Genomic DNA, 23,676 nt, shown 5'->3' with positions numbered 1-23,676 from the left:
CCGCTCTCCCGTTGACTCCGCTTCCGCCTCTCACGTGATGGAGTTCCGGAGTCGACAGCAGAACGATCGGGGATCGATTTATCACATCTACACTAGACGTGATAAATCGATCCTCGATAGATGATCACGACCTGCCGATCCGGCGGGTAGTGTAGACGTGGCCTCAGAGAGGCACACATCTGGGCCACAGTTTCTTCACTGCTTATTCTTTGCTGCCAGGGGTAGTAATTTAGTACAGCCACAGAGCAGCAGAAAATTCCTACCTCCTACCCCAAACTGGCTCAGCTACTCTGCCTATTGCTTGCCCATCTGCTCCAGGAAGAGAGTAAGCAGGTGAGTAGCCTTGCTTACTCTTATGCACCTGCTCCCAAGGTTCAGGTAGATCACAGAGGAGTGTAAGGTGGACTCTTACTCTATCTTTAGACTTGCACATGAGTGTAGTCCAAGTCACAGTCTAGTTTTAAACTTGAGGCAATCTTGTTTAGAGACAATAAAAAATGCTGTTGTTCACTTATATTTTTAGCTTAACTAAGAGTTTGGTCCCTACAAAGTAATTATAAAAAGAAATATTTTTAGCTACTTCTGCCAACGGCTTTTGTTTACCAATAACTCCACATTGCATCATTCCAGTTTATTGCTAGTTAAAATCTTTTTTGAAGGTTTTTGTTCTTCCTCATCAGTAGCACTTTGATGGTAAGATCAAGAACCACCTTGGCACACAGGAAAAAAGAAAAATTGCTTTGAGTGCATTATTGACAAGAATGACTGAGTTCCTGGATACATGCCTAATGAGGTTGATTACTGCAATTTCGTGGTATTTCAAAGTTTGGTTTTCTCTCTTCAATACCCTAAATACTTATGTTTATTTTTTATTTTGGCTTTTGAGTGTAATTAGTCATTACTAATATGCAATTAGTACAACACAATGTCAACAGTGATTTGTCCTTGAATGAATGTCTAACTCATTTTTCTTTCTAGACAAAGAATTCATATCATGTCACAGATATTGTCAAAAAGCTTCAGAATAGTTGTCCTTCACACAAAGTATTTTAATAGATTTTTGTCATTAGCAACAGAAAATATGTTTACAGTAATTACAAAAATTTCTCTTCTCTCAGACAATTTCCTTTTCATGACACAATAGATCATTTAAAATTATACTGTAGTTAGTTAAATAGCAGTTAAAGAAAATATTTTCTGGATCCTCTGTTACAAGTTCTAAATTAAATAAAGCTTCCAGCAATAATTCAGCAAAGTTGTTTCTAAAAAAATTTCTAATTTTAACTGCATTTTAAACAAACAATAAGATGTACCGTAAAGTCCATTTGTATGCTTTAATTCCAGAATTTGACCAATCTGATATGGAAAACATATATAAGAATTAGGTATGGAAATTGGGTAGATATAAAGGACACACTGTCATTACAAGAGGCAAGATTTCAGTACATATTTGCACACCTACATTTGCTTGCATAATTCCTAGTATTTTGCATGCAAATATAGAGGCACAATTGCATGCTCACCTAAACTGCAACTGTCTGCTGTCCTTCACTTAAAAAAAAGGCTCTAAATATCAGTAGTTGCAGTTTGTCATTAGCTTCCAATGTAGGTTAGGTGAATGCATATGGTGTCATTATTAGATGGTCAAAGACATTAAAATTTGAATTTTCATCAAAATTTTGAATTTCCACAAAACAAAACATTTTCATAAATCTTTTCATGATAGTTTTATCCATTTTTCAATGACCTCTTGCAATTACTCATATTCCCAACCAGGTAACATATATTACCAATGGATATCCACTTGCCCCCATATTGGTGCGTATATATAGATATATATAGATATATAGATATATATCTCTGTTTCTATCATTAACTTCAAGGATTACACTCCATAAGAACGTTTCCAACACGTCTGTTTTCATTCCTGGCAGATATAAGGAAGTGCAAATATATTATATATATACTGAAAACAGACGTGTTGGAAATGTTCTTATCGAGCGTAATCCTTGAAGTTAATGATAGAAACAAAGATACTAGAAAACTAATGAAAAAGCCTTTTCTTGGGAAATTTCCAGTCCAATTTCATGAATTCAAGTATCCAAACATTTGGATGCTTAACCAAATAGATTTTCTGAATCAATTTAGCTTCATCTACTATTAGTATTAAATGAAATTACCAAAACTCCTCCAGTAGTCTGTATGCAGTTATGTCCACACCTCTCCTCAATACTTGTATATGACACAGTGGTCTAAATCGTAGTGATAAAAATCCTATATTTCCTAAAACCTTAAACACATTTTTTAAAGAAATATATGCTCACTCTTTATCATTTCAACATTCTATACAAGATAAAGTTGAAAATACTCACTGACCCTCATTTACTTTTTCTATGTAATCAAATGCTTTAGAAAAAATGAGGAAATAAAGCAGAAATCAACAGAAAATAGACTCACCATCTCTTCGATTAAGCCTTGCAAATCCAGGACTATGACTGCTAGACAGCTCTGATGAACTGCTGAATGAAGACTGAGGCAAGGCAGACACCAGCTGATCATCACAATTATCTGTCAGGAAAAAACATCACGTTCAGGTTAATGCACTGAACACTGCTTACTGAAAATTATAACCAAGAACCAACACGGGAAAAAATATCTGAATTGGCCTTTTGTTTGAGGAAGCATGTTCCAGAATGTTTGTCTCAGGGTCTATTATATGTACCAGATTAGTACTGAGCTGGCACTTTTTATCTCACCTATATTTCATCAGATTACCATGGTATAATTTCCTAGATTCTCTGACTTCTTATATTTCCCAAGTTCTAACCTAACTTCGAAGACAGACTTGATAAATGGCTCACAGTTCACTAGCTACTATTTACAGGGATAGGTAGTGACACCTGCCAGTCCTGCTTTAGCTTGAGGAGCATGAAGCTTTGACCTGAGCACCCGCTCTATATTTCTCTAGGTGTTGAATAAAATCACATTACATCCAATTACAATGTCCAAAAAAAAAAAAAAGTGCTACATTAAGATGGATACCAGAAAGGATGATACCTTGAGCTTGCCAAGTGCGTGTGTGTTTGATGTAGAAGCAACATGAAATCACGGTTAGACAATTATTAGAATGCGAGTCTCAACTTCATATAGAAAGAAACCACAGTGTTTCAGATAAGGAGATTAACTGCAGTTCAAAATCAATGGTGCATAAGTAAGCAGATTCTAATCAATATTTTGGATGTTAAATCCCTCTCCAGCTCAATTACTACACAGGACATGTGTTCATTCTCCATTTGTATTGCAAAATATAAATTGAGAATCAATACCTGTTCTAGTTTTAGCTGAAGGAGGACTGACTTAAAACGCACAAAAAGTGTAAGTAAGCCTTTTCCTGACTATGCTTTGCTGGTATTTGTTGGTTAGAAAAAGAGGAGAAATTACGTAAACTATCACTCTTTAAGATGTAGCCTGTATATCTGAAACCCTTACTGGGATCATGAGCATCTTCTAGATGCAAACAGGAAAAGGAGGATCACTGGTAATTCCCACTCCCATCAAGAGATGTGTTCATCCAACTGGCATTAAAACTAGAGGAAGATGGATGAGTCTAAGATAGCTCTCTCACTTAAAAAAAATACTATGTATGAAGGACTAAAGAAAAAATTATCTATTTCTAAGGAATAATTGTTTGTATTGCCAATTAGTAGTGGTTCTTTTGTACCAAATGTACAGTCCTGAGTTTGTTTAAATTTAGAAGATGATGAAAAAACAAAGAGTAATTTTTAAGACATTCTCTTAAGAGGTGCTGACCATATTTGCCAAGGAGATGAATTCACTCAACTCCCATAATCTTCACTAGACACAGTTAGCATACTGCATGTCTGTAGCCAAAATCAGTAACAATACAAGTAAATACTGAGAAAATACAAAGTGTCGCATAGAAACATCTAGTTACAGCACACATGGGGCTACAACCTGCTTGATACTGAAGTCCTTACTTGTGCCAAGCTTTCATTGAATTGAATGAGAATTTTGAAAGCAGGATTGGACTTAGTCATTAATTTGTATTGTTTTTCTGTATGGGATAGACACCCACAATAATATGACATGCAAAATTAAACATCTATATATACTAGGGCTGTCAAGCAATTAAAAAATAATCACATTGTTAAACAACAATACAATAGAATACCATTTTTAAAAATATTTTTGATATTTTCTACATGTTCAAATATATTGATTTCAATTACAACAGAGAATACAAAGTGTACAGTGCTCACTTTATATTTATTTTTGATTACAAGTATTTGCACTGTAAAAACAAAAGAAATAGTATTTTTCAATTCACCTACTACAAGTACTGTAGTACAATCTCTATCATGAAAGTTGAATTTAGAAATGTAGAATTATGAACAAAAAATAACTGCATTCAAAAATAAAACAATGTGAAACTTTAGTGCCTACAAGTCCATTCAGTCCTACTTCAGCCAATCACTCAGACAACCAAGTTTGTTTACATTTGCAGGAGATAATGCTGCCCGCTTCTTGTTTACAATGTTACATGAAGTGAGAACAGGTGTTTGTATGGCACTGTTGTAGCCAGCGTTGCAAGATATTTATGTGCCAGATGTGCTAAAGATTCATATGTCCCTTCATTCTTCAACCACCATTCCAGAGGACATGCATCCATGCTGATTCATAGAGTATCAGGGTTGGAAGGAACCTCAGGAGATCATCTAGTCCAACCCCCTGCTCAAAGAGGACCATTCCCCAATTTTTGCCCCAGAGCCCTAAATGGCCCCCTCAAGGATTGAACTCACAACCCTGGGTTTAGCAGGCCAATGCTCAAACCACTGAGCTATCCCTCCCCCCTTGATGATGTGTTATGTTCGATAACGATCCAAAGCAGAGCAGACAGATGCATGTTCATTTTCATCATCTGAGTCATATGCCACCAGCAGAAGGCTGATTTTCTATTTTGGTGGTTTGCGTTCTGTAGTTTAAGCATCGGGCTGTTGCTCTTTTAAGACTTCTGAAAGCATGCTCCACATCCTGACCCTCTCAGATTTGCGACAGCACTTCAGATTCTTAAGCCTTGGATCAAGTGCTGTAGCTATTTTTAGAAATCTCACATCAGTACCTACTTTGTGTTTTGTCGAATCTGCTGTGAAAGTGTTCTTAAAATGAACATGTGCTGGGTCATCATCCAAGACTGCTATAACATGAAATATATGGCAGAACGTGGATAAAACAGAACAGGAGACAAACAATTCTTCCCCAAGGAGTTCAGTCACAAATTTAATCAACACATTTTTTTATCAAGCATCATCAGCATGGAAGCATGTCTTCTGGAATGGTGGCCAAAGCATGAAGGGGCATACCAACGTTTATATGTAAATATCTTGCAATACCGGCTACAAAAGAGCCATGTGAATGCCTGTTCTCACTTTCTGGTGAATAAGAAGCAGTCAGCAGTATCTCCTGTAGATGTAAACAAACTTGTTTGTCTTAGTGATTGGCTGAACAAGTAGTAGGACTGAGTGGACTTGTAGGGTCTAAAGTTTTACATTGTTTTATTTTTGAGAGCAGGTATGTAACAAAAATATATACATTTGTAAGTTACACTTTCATGATAAAGAGATTGCACTACAGTACTTGTATGAGGTGAATCAAAAAAATACTATTTCTTTTGTTGATCTTTTTTACAGTGCAAATATTTGTAATAAAATAATATAAAGTGAGCACTGTACATTTTGTCTTCTCGGTTGTAATAGAAATCAATATATTTGAAAATAAGAAAAACATCCAAAATATTTAATACATTTCAATTAGCATTCTATTGTGTAACAGTGTGATTAATGGTGACTAATTTTTTTATCACAATTACTTTTTTTGAGTTAATCACATAAGTTAACTGTGATTAATCAACAGCCCTAATATTTTTATATATACGTACACACACACACACACACACACGTATGAGGGCTAAAAAATTGTTTTCACTGTCATGTACATTTCTTGATCAAAATTTTTAATCAAATAGTAAATGCAGTTTTGGTGCAACTGAAACTATTTGCAAATTCAGGTCAAATTCAGCAAATAGTTTTTCCTGAAAAAAAAATAAGATTTTTCCCCCCTAAAAAAAAATTATATCGCGTGTGCAGTGTAATTCCCTCAAGGTAGCTCCAGAGCCGGTTCAGGTTTTAGAGAGGGAGAAAATGTAAATGAAGGGAACCTCTGCTCGCTGCTGAAGGTGAATTAGGCAATCATAGCTGTGATGAGGTGACAGGGTAAACACATCAGCATAGTGTTGATATTTAAACAGGAATTCCTGGAGCCATTGAGGAGGTCATGAGAGTTGCCAGGTTGCCTTTGGATCCTCTCTTCACATCTCTGAATTCTCTGGAAGACCAAGTAAGCTGCCAAGGGTTGTGGGTTCCAGGTCAGCTCTCCAGAAACAGGATTATCAGCAAGATGAAGAGTCAAAGCATACTGTGCCTGACTACCAGCAGATGCATGAGCCAAGGGATGCCAAGGACAACTTGTGAATACGGTGTATGAATTAGCACAAGCTAGAGGACTTCTTGTTGCCCTGGAAGAGTTGTTACCTCCTAGGGGAGCTGAATGGTGGGTGACTGCTCCTGAATGACCCATCTATGGACTTCACTAACTCAAGAGAGTCCTTCTGCTGGGTGGGGGTATTGTGTGCCCAGATGAACTCCAAATGCATGAAATTGCCTGAGGCACTCAAGACCACTAGCACCTCTATACTCATGTCGGGTGTCACAGAATGCCAGAGCTAGAGAGGGAGTTGGAGATGTGTTGGATACTGATCCGTCATTACCTGGATATTAGTAGATAAGTGTTGGAGTGCCCTCAGGCAGAGGGGGAAGGGCGCTAATTCAGCCTCTAGTTCCCTGCAGTATTGGCATTGGCCAGATGCCCAATATTAATTCTTCTTCATATTGGAGAAGCAGGGCAGACGTGGTCAACTTTCATGGGTTCAAGCAATGAGGAAGGGACAGGTAATTTGGAGACTAGAGCTGGCAGGAGCTGGGAGTACCATTTTTTAAATGGAAGCCTTTGGTCAGGTAGTTGTCGATCTTGATGCATAGGTCAATTAAAACATCCAGGCTGAACGGGCATTCCACCCATGCCAGTTATTGTCATTTAGGTTGAGTCAGCAATGATAACACTGGGCAGCTTTGTTCCACTCGGTGTCTATTACCAAGTGTCAGAACTCCACTGCATATTTAGCAACTGGCCAGTGTCCCTGCCACAACACCTGAAGTGGATCATTGAAGCCATAGTCTAACAACATCCTCAAATTGTCTCAGAGGTGGACTGGATTTGTCCTGGAGTGGAGACTCCCAAGCCAGAGCCTCCTCAATAAGCAGGATAATAATCAATCCCACCCTGGCTTGGTCAGTGGGATATGACCCTGGGCATAACAGAAATAGGAGCCAACACTAATAGGAATCCACAAAATTTGTCACAATCACTACTTAACTTGTCAATAAATGGGTACTTGGGCTCGTGGGGAGCAGGGTTTGGAGCTGAAGGTGGCATGCCTTGAGCTTGCAGAACCACATTCTGTGTCTGCAGGGTACCAACCTGGGCCTGCAAGGTCTGCAGGACATCCACTATCTTCAGCAGAGATATTGGCCTTTGTAGGATCCATACTTGCCATATCAGCTTTTTGTTTTTGTTGGGGCTGCTTAAACTGTTACATGATGGGGACATAGACAGTGGTGCCTAGTGGTTGGAGCAGGAGCCATGCCCAATAGTCAGAGCAGGAATCAATAGCCTGGAATAGAGCCCAGGGTCAGAACTAGAGTCAGAAGCCAGATGCCAGAGCCAAGGGTCAGAGCCAAAGTCAGAGGTCAGGAATTGGAGCCAAGGGTCAGAACTGGGTTACCTGCAGAAAAAACACACTAGCTTCGGACAGGTGAATCAGCTGCCAGTTAAATGTCTGCGTTTGCTGATTACATTATCCATTAGGTGCCCTTCATCTGTAGAAATCACTGAGAATATTCAGCAGTGCTATTTTATTCTATTTAAGAGATCTAATAAGAACTTTACTTTGATATCTGCACAATCCGCTACATGCACAATGCTCTATATGACATTCCCATCCGTGCTCATTAAGTATATACACCTATATATTGTGCATTGTATTATATTTATTCTCTCTCTCTCTCTATATATATATATATAATTAGACACACAGAGATAGCTGAATATACATAAGCTATTATTCAAAAATACAATACTGTAAGACAAAAATGATTTGTCTCGTACAATGTATTGACTGCAGAGAAATGAGCCAATTACTCTAAATACATCTATGGGTAATCATACATTTATTGCACAGCAGCTGTGGGGAATTTTTCTAGGAAAGAGACCTGACACTGCCTTGTTCTCTATAGCTTGTTCTCTATATCAAACCCAGCAAATATTGAGGTTCCGGGGTTACTATTCATTTTAACACAAAATTTAGTAAGAACTCCTGAATTAAATCCAAAACACAGCTTGCAAGAGTTGATAATGGTCAGGTGGTCTGTATTGACTTGTTTATTGCATTTAATAAAAGATACTGCATACAGATCATTTTCATTTGCTAGTTTTAGAACTGAAATACTTATTACATGCATGAAAAAGTTGTTTAGTTTCAATGTAGGTTCCATGGCTACTATTCATTACTTCTGTAGGATCTGGTGAAAAAGCTACTTTGTAATGTCTTACAAGAATACTCCTCCACATTGGCTATTGTCTCCTGCACCAGCCTCTTTTTTCCCTTACTCCGGTGGTGAAACAAAAGTCTATGTAAGATTAGGCCTTCTTGCCAGCCACTTCCAGACTGATGCTAATAAAGAATGATGTACCTAGGGAATATATTTTCAGCTAAGCTATAAACTGATCAGTTTTATAACCATATTACTTTACTTTACTGGCGCTACTCTTGATTTACAGGAGTCTAAATGAGAGGTGAGGTAAATCCTAAGTTTAGACCTTGCAAGTAAGAACACAGATATAAGGGGAAAGAGAATAAAGAGTCAAGTAAAATTCTAGGACTGCTTTAATCTATGAATACATCTTGTTGGTAAAAACAAGGTTTAGGGAATGACAATTGTAGTGGACAGGGGTGTTAATGCAGGGCAATAAAGGTGAACAAGGAAGTCAGAGAAGAACCAAAAGAGTCAGAGCAGTCATCAACATGAAGTTCAAGGCCCCAGCTGATTGATTATCATAGGTGCTAAGCATATGCAGCTATCATTGACTTAACTGCAGTAGTAAGTGCACAGACTGAAAAATCAAGTCACAAATTTTCAAACAGTTCTCAAACTTGCCCCCAATTTTTCACCTACAATGTTATATACATAATCATGTGCAGCCACAATTAATTCTGACTTAAAATGATAATTAGATGATGAATAAATTACTTTAAGTGGCAAAATACTGTAAATTTCATTGATATGATATTCATTACATGTCCAAAACAAGGATAAATTACACCAATTTTGTATTCAGTGGAGACCCAATTCCGCCTCTGATATAAATAGGCATAACTCCTCCCATTTGGCCTAATTCTGACCTCACATTGCTGTCACATTAGTATAGAAACTCTATTGATTTCAACAACGTTACTTTTGATTCACAGTAATGTGAGATAGGAATCTGACCCGACAGGAGCTATGCCCACTTTGCTTAAACTCACTTGGCCCTGGGAGTGTTGGAGATGGTGATTCATAAGTTAACGGGGGCATACTGGGACTTGTTTAGTATGCCTATCACTATTCATTTATATTACAGTAGCATTCAGAATCCCCCAGTTAGGATCAGAGTGGGTCCCATGTGTTGGGTTTTGTTCAAACAGATGAACAGCCCGTCCATGCCCAGGAGAGCTCACAATCTAACTGAACATCGGGCATTGGAGTTACACATAGTTTGTACAATATCTGAAACCCAAGTCAGTGAAAGCTACACTATTATCACTATTCTAACCATGGACATCTGTTTTCTGACGAACTTTTCCCTGACCTATACATTATGATAGAATGTATATGTAGCAGGGTGAACACCCGCTCCAGCCCTGAAGGGGTTGGAAAAGCCCTGTAGAGGGCTGCGGCTGGGGCAGGGAGTGAAACCCTGGCTGACTGGGGGAAGTGGTTGCAGCTGAGGGCCACACCCCTATCAGGGCCCAGCTGGCTCTATAAAGGCTTTGAGCCAGAAGTTCCAGGAGATTTTCCCTCTGCCTGAAGAGGGAGAAGGGCTTGGCTGCAAGGTGCTGAGCAGGACACCTAGATTAGAGCAGGGCTGGGGAAGGGCCAGAGGAGCTGGGGCTCCAGCCTGGAAAGCCCCAGGCTGCAGGCCTGGGAAGGCCTATTAGGTATGTGGGTTGCAGGGGCAGACACAGGTAGGCAGAGGCAGCAGGTCCAAACCCCCCTCCCCTGTGATGAATGGCTTATGCTGCCATCTGCCCCAGGGAGTGGGGGCTAGTTGGTGACTGGCTGTAGCCTATGACAGAGGTGATGTGGGGATAGTGGGTGGGGATTCCCCTGGGAGGGGGAGACCCAGAACTGTGGGGTACTGGCAGGGGGTAGCACCCAAGACAAGGGCACCAGGGTCTGGGAGGGACATGGGGGGCCAGGGGCGGTGAGACACTGGCCTGAAGAGGATGCTCCAGAGGCTGGAACATTAATTCCCCAAGATGACTAGCAGGAGGTGCTGCTGGGTGAATCTGTGCTCCGTGACAGTATATTACCATTGAATTTAGCCTAGAACTTTCTATGGGAGTTTCATTCACATACTCAAGAATGAATATGTACAAATGTATATCTTCAAGAGGACTCTCTTTACACCAGTTAAAGAGAGGAAAATGAAGTATATTTAATCAACTTTGCAATACTGTTAAATTCTTGAGATGTTAAACAAATTAGACTAATATTCAACAATACCAGATGCATAACTGCATATGCCCAGTTTCTGTATTGTTCACACACATCTGGCATTGAATAAAGCCTACATGAAGAATGAATGTGCAGTTGATGAAACACTAGCATATTGTGATAATGTTTGAACCTTGGTTTGGAGACACACCACAGACTTTCACATCTCAGGCCTACAGTGTGAACAGGTTGCAGACCTAGCACAATCAGTCTCCAGAGAGGTAGTAGGAGAAGATATTCAGTTGGTTGTGGTACCAGTTCTGCCAGGGGCTGATGGATCAATATGCTGAATTTAGTCATAATAGCAGCTATTTAAAAACCAGATGTCTGAAAATGAGAAGATCAAAGACAAACAGGAGAGAACAGTGCATGTTGTGGGGGAAAGTTGTAATACAATTAAAAATAAAAACCCTGAAGCTACAAGACTTTAAACAGAGGAGAGTGTATATATTAGCAGACAAATATTTGCTTCATCCATCACATTGCACTGTTCATTCCAGTTATCTAAAGCCTTGTCCTTCAGTATACGATAATGTCAGTGCAGATTTAGTATAATCAAGTAAGCAGCAGAGCCTTCTTACAGAAGCGCAGCTGAGTGCTGCATATGCAGAATAGTCAGGTTTATTTCCCCCTCCACAACTTTAAAATATTGACGGTATGCTAACTTTGAGAATTTCATCATGCACCTTCCAAGTAAACTAATGTCAACTCACAGACAGTATTTATACTGCCATGTCATAGAATCATAGAACCACAGGGTTAGAAGGGACCACGAGGGTCATCTATTCTAGCCCCCTGCCATGATGCAGGATTTTTGTCTAAACCATCCAAGACCGATGGTTATCCAGCCTCCTTTTGAAAGCCTCCAGTAAAGGAGTTTCCACAACCTTCCTAGGCAGTTTGTTCGGTTGTCCTACTGTTCTTACAGTTAGAAAGTGTCTCATGCTTTATATGGATCAGTTAAACATGACTAGCATGTCACATTGTAAAGCAACTATTGTAGCCTTGTTTATAACATTGTTTTATGTATTTGGATAGTATCTTTGACCCCAAGTGCTTGCTAAGGGATGCTTGAAGGAGAAAGCACTCAAACAAAAACAAGTTAAAAACTGTGAGATCGCTTCAGGATATTGTTAGTACCTGTTTCAACTTCTATGCAATTAAAAAAAAAAATCATTTAGATTGAGCTCTTTCCCCTGTATCATCAAGAATGTGTATGGGACATTAATCTCTCTGATTTCAGAGGGAATCATCAACTAGAATCCTGTGTACCACTGTAAAAACCTCAGGTCAAAGTTTTCAGCCATCCTCAACCCAGCCCTCAATACTGGGTTTACAGATTTTGCATGGGCACCTATTTAGATATGCATTTACTTTAAGAGCACAAATTCTGGAGTTTGGCACCTAATTACCACAATTGCATATGCAAAATGTTTGATGCACAAGAGCAGAGGCTTTTCTCGCCATGTGAGCAGAGGTTTGGGTGCAACGGCAGTCCACAGGATAGTGCCGATGCAGTAATGAGCCCTCCCAAAGTAGAGAAGAGGCAAGAAACGTGAAGTTAAGGTCACTGATCCACCTTCCTTTCATAAAGGGCTGAGTAGCAGATGCTGTACAGAGAAGCAGTGCATGCAGTACCCTAGCACAATAGCTGCAGTCCTGTTTACACTTCCTCTCCACCATAGGCTGTGGATTTAAACCATTATTGAGCCATGTGGCTTTTAAATCATTCATCACCATATTACTCTTAAGCTTAATTAACTTTTGGAGTCTCTGCCATTTTCAACATCCCAGTGATACCTAGGCCTCCCTAGAATTAAACATAAGCACCATTTCACTTAGAATGACCACCATTATGTATGAGTTTTACTATCTTAGGTCCATATGCTGCCTTCAAATGACATTTGGAAGGCGCTCTGAAATGAATGGGAATAATGAGACATGCACATTAATTCACAACAACCTGTCTGCTCCACCACCACCCTATACTCTTTTGCTGGAAAGTGTCCTAGGCAGGGCTGGAAAATGGAGATAATAATACTTAAAATTGCTTTGTAAAACATTCTGGATCATGATTAGGTATTCAAGTTGCCAGATACTTCCCATTATAAAACCTTGTTTTCAGTTGCTTATAACTTTTCCAATGTTAACTATTCAGGCTGAAATTTTCCATGCAGATATCTGCCTGAGGCTGATTTTGTTTTTGTTGAAAATTTCAGCCAAAATGGTATAGCCGTTTCCAAGAAGCAGGGAAAATACGTTGGGTTTTTTTTGCCAATGTTAAAAAATTCTAGTGACTTTTCTTTGAACTGGTCTAGTACCCCTAGACTTAACATTTGGCAGGGGGTAGCTTTTTTGTCAGGGATATGCCTTTTGCCAACTCTGAGGAAATCTACCAATAATATGGCCAAATTAAAAACTTTAAAAAAAATTGCTATTCGCACATGCTGAATAGGGGCTTATTCTATTGTAGCAGCTAAATTCCCTAAATATTCCTGTGCTGGGCAAGCTCCAGCCTCTCTGCTCTTATGAGCAGACTGTGCATGTGCCATGCCTACAGAATGGCTGAGCACTTTCCATCCCCTCACAGCCCAGGGCTACAGGGACAAACATGTACTTTTCCTGTAATGTCTGTTCCCACCTGTTCTGTGCCAGATACTGGAACTGAGAGTAAAGAGCCTTTCTCTCTTAGGGTGACCAGACAGCAAATGTGAAAAATCAGGACAGAGGGTGGGGGTGTAATAGGAGCCTCTATAAGAAAAAGCTCCAAATATCAGGACTGTCCCTATAAAATCGGGACATCTGGTCATCCTACTCTCTCTCTCTCTGATCTTAATGATATCCCTGCTGGCACCCAGGCAGCATGGAAAAGAAAGCTGCTTAATTCAAATGCAGAGGGCACCAAAGCCAGACAAGGGAAAGAGAAAGGAGTAGATTGGACAAGGAATCTGGTGAGACTGGGACTGGAGTAGGAAAAGAAACTGGGACTGGCTGGGCAAGGAGACACTGACTCATTGGGAAAGGAGACTAGGAGCCAGTGTCAGAAACAGGGGTGGGGACTGAAAGCTTGTTGGCTGTGGAGGAATACAGATATGTTAAGCTGGAGAGTACAGGGGAGGCTGGAACTGGCTAGAAAAGGAGACTGGGACTAAGAACCAGTTTTGGGGAGAATGGAGGTGATAAGGAGGGGGTGACAGACCTGACAAGAAGGTGTGTGGAGGGGAACTAGGATTGGCTGGGTAAAGAGATTGGAGGGACTGTGGCAGGGATGGGAGAGGGAGGGAGAGAGAGATTGATTGAGATTGGATGAGGTGGCCGGGGCAGGGCTAGAACTGGCTGGGAAAGGAGACTGGGATGAGAACTGAAGAGAGGGATTGGGACAAAGTTGGCAAGGAGATGGAACTGGGATAAGGAGCCAGGAGCGAGGAAGAGACAGGACTTAGACAGGGCAGAAAGGGCGTGTCCACTCGAGTACACTCCCTCCCAGAGCCTAGAATGGAAACCAAGATTTCTGAGCATGACAATTCATCTGCTGTCAGCAAAATCTATGACACATCTGCCAAGTGAGTGTCCCATCCCTCTCTAGTGCGTGTCCACATGCAGGATGACGACAACATATTACTGCTGTTTGTGATTCCATTTGCTCAAGTGGCAGAGGTCTGTATAGCGAATCTAAAGGTTCCAACCCTGATGATAACCAATGTCGATGTTGATACGTTGCCACAAGGTTTTTCAGTTTACTTTACTAAAACCCTGTGAAATTATACACAAAAACTATGATAAAATAACATTCAGATATGCAATCATATAACTAAAGGCCATCATAATGCATACAGACAAAGTGGTCAAAAAGGTATCCAAGACTGTTTCCTATAGTTAAATATAGTGGGGAATGGGGAAGGCATATTATAGTTTGGAGGAAAAGTTCTGTTTTTAGGAAAAAATTAAAGGCCACCATCAATATCCAATCCAAATCATAACTAGGTAGAATATGTGGAAAGGGCTCAGAATCTGGCCTATTATCTCTCTCTCCCTCTCCCTCTTTCCCCGCTTTCATTAGGTCTGAGATTGAGAGACTGAGTTTAATTTACCATGGCCACCTGTGCTGTAGTTTAAGGGACATGCCTCATTTGGTATCTGTTGCCCTGCAACTCTTATGCGGTAAAGTATTACGATGAAGCATTCAATAAGCTATAAATTCATCTTTGCAAAAATAAGCATGCAAATGATCACACATTACAATATAAATGCATCATTCTGTATTGTTAGTAACATTGTGAGGTATCCTTAAAGTACTTTCCATTTTTAATATTTTTCCCTTTGCTTTACTATGACAGATGGAGAAAAATGTGTCAAAACCAACGAGTTGCTTTATTAGCCTGTAACATACTGAAATGAAGGAACTGCCTGGTCTTTGGAATTGGTGTAGGGAAGGGACGGGGGACCAAGGGCCAACATCTAACTCCTTTGTTGCTTCCAAAGGAGACCATCTGAATCATCCCTTTCCCTGCTGTCCCATCTAGACCTCATTTTCAGCTAGTGCCACCCACTTTTGGGTTATGTTGCTTGCCTGAGGGCTACAGCACAGCGATAAGAGGCGGCCTAGTACTGAATCTGACTCCTACATTTTTAACTGAAATAGGAACAACTCAATGCCCTTTGAAGGCAATAAGAGTCCTTCCATTGTCGTTGGGTCAAGCCTGTATTTTTAAAATTGTGACCTTACAGTAGATTGCTTGGTGTCTGACCTCAGTGGTTAAAGATGGAATATGAATCAATCACACAAGAGGACAGAATAAAATTGTCATTTGATGAGAAAATGCAGAGATTTCCTATCAAATACTAGTTATTCACTTTAAAGGTGCACAGTGGTAGCTCTTTATCTAAGATAGTCAGCAAGTTTAACAAGTATTTTGCAGACACCTTGAATATTTCAGATAGAGGTTATTTTCTATGGTAAATATAGGAAAGTAGAAGGGCATACTGTTGGCATGAGATAAAGTTATCTGTTTGTCTCTGGGAATACTTAAAAGGCAACGACTAGTCTATATCAAATCCAAGTCATACCTAGCAGAAACATGTAGAATGAATAAAAAGTATCAACAGAATCTGAAACTTGTGGATCTTGTTGTTCAGTAGTACCTACTTGGTTTGCTTTAATGTAGCTTAGTTTACACATCTCTTTTTAAATGTATTTTCTGTAAGTTAACATGCTGATTGGTGAAACTTTTAATATGAATAGATAACATTATTTACCTTTAGCTATTTATCAGAGTACAGTTACATTGTTATGAAGAATGAGTTTATTGGTAAGAAACATCACCAGCATTTAAAGACAAACGTATATTGTGTTCATTTTGTGCTGAAGTATAAAAGTTTAATACAATATATAAATTCCTGTAATGCAGACTGGAAACATTCAAAAATGGTAATGAGTAGTAGGCTAGTAAAATGGCAAGACCTTGAAAGGGAGCACAGTCAGTTTATGAACTGGACCAAAAATGAATGTGATTTAAAAGTAAAATATTTTAATTCACTGATATTGAAGATATATATTTTTAAGTTAGTATTAAAAGGTTCCCTCCACCATGTAGGTAGACTAATTTTGTAACTGCTTACAATGTCATTTCCTATGAAATAAAGACTGCCTTATAACGTCTCACTGGATTATTAAATTGTCACTCTTCTTATACTATCCCATTATGTTTTGAAATTCAATATATTTTCATTATGTTTTTCATTTATTTTTCAGCTGAAATATAAACAGGGATGTTGGTGCAAATTGTGTTAGGATTAATATAAGTTTCTTTGTAAAAATTCAAATTATTTTGTAATGCATAATCAATGATGTTGTAGATGTCCTTTCTCTTTCCCACAAGAGCTTCCAGATAATGACAGAAGTTTTTTTAACAGTTTCCATTCAAAGTCTTTTTTTTTTTTGCCCTTTTTAAAATCAAAACTTTATTTAAAACAATTTTCATTGGGGTATTTGACCATGAAACAAATCTGTCAGTTTGTGTGGAAAAAAAACAACAACATAAGTTCTTTTAGTACAAAAAAAGTGTTCTGATGTGTTTTACAGACAAGAATTAAAGGTTTCTGTCTCAAAAATTTACAATCTAGGACTCTGATTATGAAATTGAGAGTTGGTGAACTGCTGCATCTGTTGAGAACCCCATCAGTCAGCCCATGTGTTATTAAGTGCAGACAAATGGAAGAATTGGCCTAAATAGAAAGAATTGGCCTAATTCTGCTCATTTAAATAAGGTAAACCCAGAGTGACCCTACTGAAGCCAATTGATTGAAACTAGATTTACATTGTGTGATCAGAATTTGGACCTATGTTTGTATATGAAAATTTAGGACCTGATCCTAAGATGCACTCAACATACTTACAATGATCGCATCTAAAGGGTGTCATGCATTTTGGGAGAGATTACCTGTTCTAGCTATATTCCCATTTTAAACATATGGAATAATTCTCAAAACCAGTAGAATATTTCAAAAACAAACTAACTTTTAAAGTGCAGTCACTAACACACACTGAATTCAATGAGGAATTATACACGTGAAGCACATCTTGGGATCTTGTAATAAAGTAACCATATGTAACTTTCTGTGAAAGTTAATCACCTCAGGTAGCCTCTGATCCAGTACTGAAATCTGCCAGTATGAATCCTTACAAACATCGCGTGTTCCTCTGAAATCAGTAGGATTCCATGAAAATTTAAGTTTCCACAATGATGAATCTATTGCAGGATTTTGGCCTTAGTTATCATACTTCAGTCACACCAAAAGGAGAATGACCTTGATTCTTCTTTAACATATTCCAGTTCTCCCATGTTGTAACTCCATTGATTCACATGTAGCAGCTCCTGGTTATCACTTGTGTGTGGGTGTATATTTAAAAACAATGCATACTAAGCCTAATTTTCTTTATTCTGAAAACCTCCAAACAACTAAAATGAATTTCACATATGGTTTGTGCAGGCTGAAAGCATGAAGTACTGTTAAATGAGAGAAAAAGTAACCTCAACTGTCATAAAAGAAACAAAAGCACTATATGAAGCAGCTTTCAGTTTCCTCACTTTTATTTTAAAAAAAAGTTAGGGGAAATTAAGATTAAAGTTTGAAATGTTTCATAGTCATAGATAATTATAACATGCAAGATTGGCTAAAGAACTGCACCAAACTGTTTACTTCTCATTAGAAAAAGCATCTAGTCAAATAAAACTTATATCATCTAAGCAGGACTGAGTTTCAAAAGGCGTTGGAGGCATTAGCAACCAACAGCCTTGATTTGATTGGCTACAGTTATTTTTCTTCCTCAGGATACCACTTTAAAAACATCACAAGATCCAATACTGTACCACCAATATTTATGAGCACTTTTATTTAGATTTCCCAACATTATGGCTATTAAAAAAAATCCCTTTCAGGGTGGAAACATCATTTCTCTAAATAATTAGAGCTGTTTAGACCTGAAAGGAAAGCCTGGTGCATCATAATATGTTTAAATAAATATTGGACATATAACAATTGCTTATGATTTATGCATGATGCAATTTACCATGTGGTAAGTTGCTGTAAAACATTGTACAATAAATCTGCACGTAATTATAAAATACTTTGTAGACAACCAAGCAATAATAGATCTACTTACAATATCCATTATTTACTCCTAATCACTGGGTCTAGTTTGAATTCCTCATGGAAACTAAGACGACAACAGGGAGTACAGAGGTCCACTAAAGACTCACTTACGTGTGTTGTGTTTGGAACAAGAACTACTGTGTGGGGGAAGTTCTAAAAATGGGGATCTTGTGAGTAGATGTTGTTTGACTAGGCGTTCAGTTGTTCTCAGAACTACTGATTTAGTATTGGGGAACTCCCTTCTTCAGGATGAAAGGCAAGATCTATTTTTTTTTCTACAAATTACAATCCTCTCCCAATAAAATAATTGGATCAGTGCACGATGCTGGAGGAAACACAAAAGAAAGAAATAAAAAGGAAATGAGAAAAGAACAAGTCATTCTTTTTTTGGTACAAACATCTCTCCCATCCCTACAAAAAGTTTTGGGGTGGATGCATAACTCGAGTGGTAAATCCAAAGGTCCGAAATAGTTAGTTCTGTTGGGTCGAATAGCCAATGACAAGTAGTGTATCTTTTTGCTTTCAGGTGGTAGACTAGGAGGAAGTTACTCCATGAAATTCTCCATTTAATTTCCATGACTATGTCCACCAAGACCCCATTATTTCCCTTATCAAGGGAGAAGTTTTGTTAACCATAATAATTCAACTGTTTAGCACTATCTAAAGATTTCCATGCAATTTACAAATCTTATCTAAGCTTCACTGCTCTTTTTAGGTTCAGTATATATTTTACAGCTGAGAAATTTGAGGCATAGAAAATTGTGATTTGTCCAAATTCACACACAAAAGAATCCATGGCAGAGTCCATAACAGAACCCAGGAAGTCATGTTCCTCAGTACCTTGATCTAAACATTAAATATTCTCCCTAACACTGAAGACTGAACTATAAAGGCTGATCTAGAAAAGATTTCTTGTCTTGCTTCCTAAAGGGAAAAAGAAATCCTGCTTCATATTTTATGTATTTTACATTTTTAGGATCACGTTTTCCACTGATTTATACCCTGTGAACCGAATTCTCATTTGCCTAGGGCCCCTTTACACCACTCTGTGTAAAAGATTCTTTAAGTGGGTGCAAATGTAATTTACTCCCACTTCAAGGCCCCTTTATGGTGCTAGAGCAGAGTAAAAGGGCCTCAACTGTAAATGAGAATCAGGTCTCAGTGACTTCAATGAGGTTATACAGGATATAAGATTAGGCAGAATCTATCTCCTAAACATCACATTTATTTGAATAAAGAGGGTTTCATGCTTTGTTCTTCCCTATGAACCATCCAAAGTGGAAATAATTATGCTATCAGATTAAAATCAAATATATTGAAACCCAGAAAGAACATTTTCATTTGACCTAAGAATGGCAGTGGGAAGAGGAAAGTTAATGTAAACTGCTAATAAGCTTTCATCGGAAATTGATAAAGTAATAATTTTCAATTTATTTAATCCACCGCAATATACTCTACAATGAAGGCAATTGCATTATTAACAACAAAATATTCTGTTCACAATAATATGTGGACAAGCCTTTGTTTCAAATCCTTTTCATGCAGAATATGGGTGAAATTCTGAGATAAAGCTTCTGTCATCGAACATGTTTGTTCCAAATAATGAAATCCAAGAAGTGGTAGAGAAACCTTGGTGGAATAAGTGCTTGTCAAATAAAATAGTGTTTTTAATGATCTGTCACACATTTGCTTCACTGAGAACAATGTGAAAAGGAAACAAAGAATGTAGTTAATTGATGCTAAAAAATCTGTTCAGTGGGTCATCTTCCTTTCATTTCATGCTTTCATCCAGTGATCCTCCCACTCCATATGCATTCACACAGTTCGCGTTCTGCACTAATGTGTGAGTTAAGATATGTCACTTTACAATTGTTTTACATACACCAGTCTAATTTGGCACACACAGCTGGAGCAATGTGTGTCTACAAAGGGATAGGGTTTGTTTTAATCATTCATAATTAGTATAATTGCTGCCACTTCCATTTTAACACGTTTTCCAAGTACGTGATTTCTATTACGGTCAACCTGTGGGTCAATACTTTTCAACAATCATCAGTGTACTTCAGAGCTTACCCACAGCGCCCATTGACCTCTACTGAAATTACCTATGGCTTAACATTCCTGAAAAATCAAGCTCTCTTTTCTAATTGAGATGAATCAGAGCCAAGGTACAGGCTCAGAATATAGTGTAGTCAGAAGACCAGGTGTCCCCAATTTCCTTCCTAGCTAATTCCTGCTCACCCTTCTCAACTCCATATTTTGAGGTGTCTAGATGAAGGTAAAGACTGATCGGGCTCTCTCCTGAATCATTGCTTCGGGGTTATGGTTTGTCCCTTTTGTGAAATGGAGAGAGGGAGTGGCCTTACAAACCTCCAGATATGCCAAGAGACCCATAAGAAATCCTTTAGCTCCTGCAACTTGTATGGCAAAGTGGGACATCGTGTGATCAGTCTCCACATTCCTCTTCCCATGAGTCCGACAACACACGTGTGCAAAGAGGGAGAATGAGGAGAGGATCAGCATTAATTTATGCATGGCAATCCTTGATGGTGTAATGAACGATTGGAGGGTGAGGGCACTTGCCTACACTCCATCCCCACAACTGAGACACTCCAAAGAGGCCCAAACACACAGAAGTTGCACAGAGGGATTACTACAGAGTAACAGAAAGATTTTTAAGATGCTCAGTTCTTTTCTCTCAAAACTTTTTCAAGAGAGAGGGAGGAGTAGAGAGTATTATCTAGTTCTTAGTGTCAAAACCAAACGTCTTTAGTACAAATTACATAAAATACAGAAAGACAAGAATTATGCATTGGCAGAAAGACTGTATAACAATTTGGCAATTTCCACCTCTAATTTTTATGACTGTATACACCAAAACTGTCAAACTCAATTTACAAAAAGTGTGTGAAAAATTCCATTCTTAGGATTATGTATTACCCCGACTCCAGAGTAGATCCCCTCTAGATATTTGTGGGAGGTTTGTACTGAGACAAAATTATCAGCAATGAAATAGTTAACACAGACTTTTGAAATGGCATCACTAGGTTGTAAAATTAACAACCCCCCCACCTCAGAAGATGAATGGGGGAGGAGGAGATCACAACTCTAGACATTAGTTCAGGATATCTGCAGACTCAGGTAGACATATCTGTTTACACCTCCTTCATGTTGGAAATTCATCTTCATCATCATCAGAGCTAGAAGCTCTGTCTGATAGTGTCAGTTTTGGTTTTCATTAATTGGGTTTTTAAGCAGTTCATGTATCTAGAGAAGATCATTTTATAAATGTAATATATATTCATAAATATTTAATAACTCAACTGACATTTTACCAGAGGCATATTTTTATAACTAAATCCCTCTTAATTATATTCCTATCAGGGCTAAAAATATATGTAGCCTTTTTGTGCATCTGAGTCCTGATTGATTAGATGCACTGGCTCAGCAAGGACAAAAGGCAAGAATTGGTTGTCTAATATGAAACTGAAAAACTGCTCAATGGGAATCCGGAGCTCAGATTTAAAAAAAAAATCTTCCTGCCTCATATGTTCATCTCCCTATCTGTCTAATGGGTCCACATAATCCAGCAGACATTACTGAAGAATGGACATGAATAAACTCCACTAAATGGTAACAAAATTGGGAGGTCAAAGGGGTCCTGAACATTCATCTCTAGTAATACATAACCAACAAACTTTATGAGGGTGTCCAGGGAAATTCTGAACAATCATATTGTTCCATGATGTAATTACTGTTAGAAATAAATATTCTTACTATCAACATAAAATAAATAAGAGGAGGATCTTTCTGGTCAATATCATTAGTACACAGAATGACACTTAATAAGTAAAATATATTAAGTTACTACTCAAACATTACTATTGCAATATTTGATTATCTTTATCATATATCAGTCCAAATCCTGTTGAGTTTACACACTTTAGTTTCACTGAGCTATATCATTTTGTATATTTTTAAGCAGGACTACTTATAGATATTAATGAGATGATTAAAGATGGTGCAAATGGGAATTTCCATCCCTTTGGATATTTTGATATGTTTTGTCCCAAATTCAGAAGAAAAGTTAGTATTGAAAGTTTTTATGGAACAAAAAGTTTGGAACAGATTCAATTCGGAGATGTAGAAACACTTCATTTCTAGGCAGTTTGACATTAAGCTGCATCTGCTTATTGCGCAGAGGTGCCTCCTGCTTTCATTCTTGCCAGAGGGCCAGGCTCCCTGGTTGGACTACCCCTCCCATGATGCAACACTGCCATGTGTTTCCCACGAAGCACCATGCAACTCAGTCAGAGGGGAAATTGCAATGCATCATAGATGTACTCCAGTCAAAGAACCCAGCACGTAGAAGAGAACATACCAAACAACAGCTCTCGGGGGCACAGTGGCACTTTAGAATGATATAGTTTGATGTAGCCCTGACTCCAATTGAAACGTTTTGGTTCATTTGAACTGAAATTTAGATTTAGGTCAATCCGAACCAAAATTAAATATTTCTTTTTTGATGAAAAACAATTTGATTTGGCAAAATCAAAAATTACCCAGCCAGCCCTAGAGATGATTTATGTAAAAAAAAAGTAGCCCAGTGACTTCACTGGGATTACTTTTGTGTGAGGTAAGCAGAGTTTGTCCCTAAAAGGTTACAGATTTTAACAATATTGAAAAAAGAAATGAAAAAAATAGTAAAAAGCTGATCACAGAGGAGATGACTGATCAGCTCAATATTAAAAGTATTTAATTTATGAATGAATTCAAGACTACCACCTGAACTGCATTATAGCCCATGCTGTCTTCATCCATTATTTATTCATTCATGTCAGGTGATTATTTTAAAGTAGTTATTTTTTGCATGTCCAACATGAGTTTTCATAGGAAATTGAATGGAAGCAGCATCTGGCAGCCTCCATCTGAGCTGTTAGAACACTTGTAAATTTCAGCCAACCTGTCAGCTGAGTTGGAATGGCTGTTTTCCAATATCAGTCCATGAGCTCCTACAGTCCACATGCCAATTATTCAGCGCAATAGACTTATGAGGTGAAGTTCTTCTCTCAGT

At 38.4% G+C, this 23,676-nt stretch overlaps 1 protein-coding gene across 1 annotated transcript in view; it reads right to left on the bottom strand.

Moving 5' to 3' along the window:
• CNTNAP4 (contactin associated protein family member 4) overlaps positions 1-23,676 on the bottom strand; it is a 292,066-nt gene that overhangs the window by 248,508 nt on the left and 19,882 nt on the right. The window contains exon 2 of the mRNA XM_077816377.1: positions 2,458-2,568. Within this exon, the coding sequence (XP_077672503.1) occupies positions 2,458-2,568 (111 nt within the window). The remainder of the gene's footprint in view (positions 1-2,457; positions 2,569-23,676) is intronic.

This window comes from Eretmochelys imbricata, chromosome 5 (genome assembly GCF_965152235.1).
Source record: "Eretmochelys imbricata isolate rEreImb1 chromosome 5, rEreImb1.hap1, whole genome shotgun sequence".
NCBI classification, from domain to species: domain Eukaryota; kingdom Metazoa; phylum Chordata; order Testudines; family Cheloniidae; genus Eretmochelys; species Eretmochelys imbricata.
The sequence above is the reverse complement of the archived record's forward strand: the minus strand, read 5'-3'. Positions and strand labels throughout refer to the sequence as shown.